Below are 6,476 nucleotides of genomic sequence, written 5' to 3'. Positions count from 1 at the left end.
CACTAATACACGAACTATATTAAATGGAATTAACACTAATACACCAACTTTATTAAAGGGAATTAACACTAACACACGAACTTTATTAAAGGGAATTAACACTAACACACGAACTATATTAAAGGGAATTAACACCAACACACGAACTTTATTAACTGGAATTAACACGAACTTTATTACAAGGAATTAACACTAACACAGTCTCAATCAAATGTATTGACCATAGTTTACAAACCGTACTTTAGATGGTTTAAGGTCATTACTTGTATCAAAATTTCCACAAGTCACAATTGTAATATTTTCAGTGTTTAATGTTTTTCACGTTAATAATAAGACTGTCTAAATCTTAGCGAGTAAACAGCTCTTCCGTATTTGAACAGGAAGAGAAAAGTTTCGAAATATGTTATAGGCTTACCATTCGTATCATATGGTACTATATTAACTAAAATTGTGAAGTTAACCGTGTTGTAGTTAAACAGCCAAACACAGAATTCGGTCACCAGAGGCTCGAGCAGTCCAACAAGCCCGATATTAGTTCCATAAACTGATCCAGTCGATGGAGTGAGATCTGGATCATAGGCCAACGTTATGTTATTTTTCTGGGAATGACACTGTATTATTAGGAATTTGATTCTGGAAGGAATGCCCACAGCTACAATAGGGAGCACACTATTGGCCAGAATGGACACGCTAGTCGTTACGCTGTTGGTAGCCACGGGAATCTTGAGTGGAGTCACGTGAATAGGTGATTCATCTGTAAAAAAACACCTTTGTTATATATATAAATATATATATATATATAAGCTAATTTAGAAAAATTGTAATATGGACTTATGTATAGTTTGGTGCCCGTGAAGTGACTGGTAAAGAACAAACAGTTAGTACTTTAATTAAGTATCATTTTTAATTAATTATCACTTTGCAAATAAACAATTAAGAATGTTAAATTGCTTTTCTTGTTTAGTTAAATGGAGATTGCAAAGTTTTGATTATTCAAATGTCAATAAAAATTAATATATTCAAACTTGTCGATGACAGAAATAGAAGCTCCACACCAGATAGGTAGATTAGCAGTGTTCAAGTATGTACAAAGTGTCAAAACGTTGTGCCTTACACGAGTTTGAAACAAAATAAACTACAGGTTGCTGAAAGTCAATCTGAGCATGACAAACACTCAGTTGTTTAGTAAAAATACCCAGTGAGCAGAAATAGAAGCTCCACATCAGATAAGTAGATTAGCAGTGTTCAAGTATGTACAAAGTGTCAAAACGTTGTGCCTTACACGAGTTTGAAACAAAATAAACTACAGTTTGCTGAAAGTCAATCTGAGCATGACAAACACTCAGTTGTTTAGTTTGTAAGAAACCACCGGAAAAAATGTTTACAACAAAGCACTATGAATTTAATTCTGTTGTGGTCACCAGGCTGTGTCTTTTAGGGTTTTGCTCTTCATGAATGTGCGAGTAGTTTCGAAGGGATAGAATGAAAAAAAAAATGAAATGACAGACTAATATGGATTTAGAAGCAGGCATGTTAATTAAGAAAGATTATTGTATAAGCTACAATCTGCAAGGGCTACCGACAGAGTAATATGGATTTAGAAGCAGGCATGTTAATTAAGAAAGATTATTGTATAAGCTATAATCTGCAAGGGCTACCGACAGACTAATATGGATTTAGAAGCAGGCATGTTAATTAAGAAAGATTATTGTATAAGCTATAATCTGCAAGGGCTACCGACAGACTAATATGGATTTAGAAGCAGGCATGGTTAATTAAGAAAGATTATTGTATAAGCTATAATCTGCAAGGGCTGCCCACATGTTTAAATGCTCATTAATGTCTAGAGATCTTAAAAGAGCATATTCTAAGGATTTTTGACCTTATGGTAGAATTCTTCAATCAGTAAACGAATGTGTCGTTTCGGCAGGATAATGTTTCCTGCTACAAAGCACACGCAAACCATAATTAGTTCCAACACCTAGCAACAATACCAATGTTTTGAAATGGCTAACTGAAAGACAAGCTCTTATAATACTGGATGATACCATATGTTTGCTACCCCCTTAGTTAAGTTGTAAGGTTTTTGAAACTATTGTTTTTGTTCAGAGTTCCCACTTACAAACACAAAGAGTCACTAAAGTAGACACCTCAACTCTCCCCGTTTTGTGCAGATAAGATGCGAATTCACTAATTAATTGATACCACATGATGTTCAGAAACAGAAAGTTGCCTTCTCTGTTAGTGAACCAGATAGTAGTCATGGACTGCCAAACTCTAGCACTAAATTAACTATGGACAAGGATCATGTTTGTGAGATCAAATGTGTGCAAACCTGGCTTTGTTTGTGCTATTTAACTTTTGTATTCCCATAGGAAAAATAGTTTAGAGAAACTTTCACTTTCAGCTGTATTTTTCGTAACCTTTTCATGTTTTGGTTCAACATTAGCACGCAGTGTTTAAATTTAATTTGTTAATGTGATTTCCATTAACTTAAGCTTGGTTTTAAACTTGATTTTTGATTCATTTAAACTGTGATAGTGGTTTCAGTTTGAGGTTAACGATGGGGTTACATTTTAATTTTGAAGTTGAAACTGACGTACAGGAGGAACACGCTGAACTGGTACCAGAAATGAACAAATGTTTCTTCACACATACATATTTGACAGATCCACTACAAATAAACTTGCCCATATTTTTGTTTTGTATTACGTCTGTCTATGTTTGGCTTCGACTCCTTCTTCTCACCAACCATGGTTACAGATTGGATAAATACTTATATACAACCCATAGTATGATATATACTTTGAACCTCCAGTTAGTGTGGCCTTAAATTTCTACTTTATGGGAAAGCCACGTAATGTGGAATACTGAGAAAAAGGGTATTGTACAGACTGAATTTCCTCTGAGAAGGTGAACACTTCAGGGAGTACTCTACTCTCAGCACATGTGGAAATGGCTTTTTCCACAGGAAGGCAGCTATAAAACTTAGAGAAGGAAGAGTCTAGGATTATGGTATGATAGTTTGCAAGAAGGGCAGCTAGATGTGGGGGATGTCCTCTCCTGGATCTTGAACTTTTGCCAGTACTGCAGGGGTCCTTCACACCTATTACCCTGCTGCCACGAGCTCAGGACAGGGAGTGAGGGTTATCTGGTGCACTCAGAAAGCCTAATGAAGTTCTCCCTCTTGGGTTACACTGATACAGTGTAAGAGCCCCAAATGAATGATAAATATGGCGATGGCAGGCTACTGTGGATGTCTATGACTGAGTGGGACAACCTCCAAAGGACTCCAAGGTATTCAATGAGAAGAGAAATGCAACACTAGCTACAGTGTTACTGAGGGTGTCTATGACTGAGTGGAAGAACCTCCAAAGGATTCCAAGGTATCCAATGACAAGAGAAATGTAGCTATAGTGCTACTGAGGATGTCTATAGCTGAGTGGGACAACCTTCAAAAGACTCCAAAGTATTCAATGACAAGAGAAATGCAACACTACCTCTTGCTGATACTACTCATAGAAAGACAAGATGTACAAAGGAGCAGCCAAGAACAACCTCAATCATTTTCTACAACGATTTTGGAAAGTAACTGCAAAGAATCGATAGCTTCAGCAACTGGTGATCCAATACCTAATATTGAGCCTTGATGGTCCAGCATTCTTCTTCTCCGTAACGACCTTAATTCCAACTAGTAAATTTGCAAGCCAACAATTTTTACAATTGGCTAGCCGGCCCAAACGGCAACCCTTAAGGACGAGCATGTCCAGTGATAAGAATTCGAACTCGCGACCCTCAGATTCCAAGTCGAGCACCCTAACCATCAGGCTATGTCAAAAGGTACAGCTCTCTACACAGTCAAATATGTAATGTAGGCACAGATCGCTGACTGGAACACAGTTGTAGCAGAAGAGCATCACCATTTTGACCAAGGGGAAAACTGAGTTTAAGGCTCGTAAGAAGGATCCTTAAGAGACCTTAGGTGCCTTTGCTGATAACCTAAGTCTTCTACCTGCATGGAAGTCTACCCTGCAATGGTGAATACCAGAAGTAGGCAGCGTTTTTCGGTGTTGTCATCTGGTAGGACCTGTGTCAACAAGTAACCCAGTGTTAGAATATATTGTTTAGTTTCTTTAGGCAGAGAAGTGATTCTTCCTGAGTGTAACACTTACTGAACAATGATTTGTGCCTGAGTGTAACACTTACTGAACAATGATTGTGCCTGAGTGTAACACTTACTGAACAATGATTGTGCCTGAGTGTAACACTTACTGAACAATGATTATGTCTGACTGTAGCACTTAATGAACAATGATTGTCTGACTGTAACACTTGCTGAACAATGGTTGTGTCTGACTGCTACAATTACTGAACAATGATTGTGTCTGACTGTAACACTTACAGAACAATGATTGTGTTTGACTGTAACATTTACATAACAATGATTGTGTCTGACTTTAACACTCACACAGCAGTGATTCTCCTTGAATGTAACACTTGCAGAACAGACAATGTGTCTGAATGTAACATCTGAGTTACTTTTCAAACTTGAAGGCAAATAGATTAAAAGTAGTTTTTTTTAATATAGAGGTAATTTGTATGTTATCATAATGGACACCAGTCTCTGATCCAACTTTCAAAGTTCTTATTCATCATGAAGGTAACAAGTATTGGGCCAACATCTTTCTAGAATTGATTTGACCTAAATTAATTAAACAATGAATAATATATCATAACTAAAATATATTTACCTAACTCTTTCAACCAAATATCACAATAAAATCAAGTAAATGTCACTTTTCAATGAAGAAAAACTTCATTTCTGAATCTTATTTTCAAAGGCTATATATCAAACAATTATCAGTAAGTATAACATACCTAAAGTGGTTGTAAAAGATCTGAAGTTGACCTGATATCCAATTACTTTATACTCTATGCTAATTTTATTCGAAGACAAATACCATCCGTTCTAACAAACGTTTCTCTACATTAACAAGGACTTTCAAGTGAAATAAACATAACAGAAAAACAAGTAACAATAAAATAAAATGGGCAAACTGAACTTAAAGGATATTGGGCTTATTACAGGGAAACTTCAGGCGATTGGGCTTATTACAGGGAAATCTTCAGGCGATTGGGCTTATTACAGGGAAAAACTTCAGGCGATTAGGCTTATTATAGGGAAAACTTCAGGCGATTGGGCTTATTACAGGGAAACTTCAGGCGATTAGGCTTATTACAGAGAAACTTCAGGCGATTAGGCTTATCACAGGGAAAACTTCAAGCGATTAGGCTTATTACACAGAAACTTCAAGCGATTAGGCTTATTACAGAGAAACTTCAGGCGATTAGGCTTATCACTGTAGGGAGCTTCAAGCGATTAGGCTTATTACAGGGAAAGCTTTAGGCGATTGGGCTAATTGTAGGGAACTTCAAGCGATTGGGCTTATTGTAGGGAAAACTTCTGGCGATTAGGCTTATCACAGAGAAAACTCCAAGCGATAAGGCTTATTACAGAGAAAACTTCAGGCGATTAGGCTTATTACAGGGAAAGTTCAGGCGATTGGGCTAATTGTAGGGAACTTCAAGCGATTAGGCTTATTGCAGAGAAAACTTCTGGCGATTAGGCTTATTACAGAGAAAACTTCAAGCGATTAGGCTTATTACAGAGAAAACTTCAAGCGATTAGGCTTATTACAGAGAAAACTTCAAGCGATTAGGCTTATTACAGAGAAAACTTCAAGCAATTAGGCTTATTACAGGGAAACTTCAGGCGATTGGGCTAATTGTAGGGAACTTCAAGCGATTAGGCTTATTACAGAGAAAACTTCAAGCGATTAGGCTTATTACAGAGAAAACTTCAAGCAATTAGGTTTATTACAGAGAAAACTTCAAGCAATTAGGCTAATTGTAGGGAACTTTAAGCGATTAGGCTTATTACAGAGAAAACTTCAAGCGATTAGGCTTATTACAGAGAAAACTTCAAGCGTCTAGGCTTATTACAGAGAAAACTTCGGGCGATTGGGCTTATTGTAGGGAATACTTCAGGATATTGTTGTACCGGTATAAACCAATGTTTGATAACCTGTGATATTGTTGTACCGGTATAAACCAATGTCTGATAACCTGTGATATTGTTGTACCGGTATAAACTAATGTTTGATAACCTGTGATATTGTTGTACCGGTATAAACCAACGTTTTATAACCTGTGTTATTGTTGTACCGGTATAAACCAACGTTTTATAACCTGTGATATTGTTGTACCGGTATAAACCAACGTTTGATAACCTGTGATATTTAACCAGTATAAAACAACGTTGAGTAATCTGTGATAATTAACCAATATAAAACAACACTGAGTAAAGTGTGATATTTAACCTGTATAAAACAACGTTGGCTAATCTGTGATATTTAACCAGTATAAAACAACGTTGAGTAATCTGTGATATTTAACCAGTATAAAACAACGTTGGG

General features: G+C 36.6%; 1 protein-coding gene across 1 annotated transcript in view; it reads right to left on the bottom strand.

Annotated features, from left to right (window-relative positions):
• LOC106472634 (transmembrane 7 superfamily member 3-like) overlaps window positions 1-6,476 on the bottom strand; it is a 34,074-nt gene that overhangs the window by 25,335 nt on the left and 2,263 nt on the right. The window contains exon 2 of the mRNA XM_013933289.2: window positions 416-754. Within this exon, the coding sequence (XP_013788743.1) occupies window positions 416-754 (339 nt within the window). The remainder of the gene's footprint in view (window positions 1-415; window positions 755-6,476) is intronic.

The sequence above is a fragment of the Limulus polyphemus genome, unplaced genomic scaffold, assembly GCF_000517525.1.
Source record: "Limulus polyphemus unplaced genomic scaffold, Limulus_polyphemus-2.1.2 Scaffold5479, whole genome shotgun sequence".
NCBI lineage: Eukaryota > Metazoa > Arthropoda > Merostomata > Xiphosura > Limulidae > Limulus > Limulus polyphemus.
The sequence above is the reverse complement of the archived record's forward strand: the minus strand, read 5'-3'. Positions and strand labels throughout refer to the sequence as shown.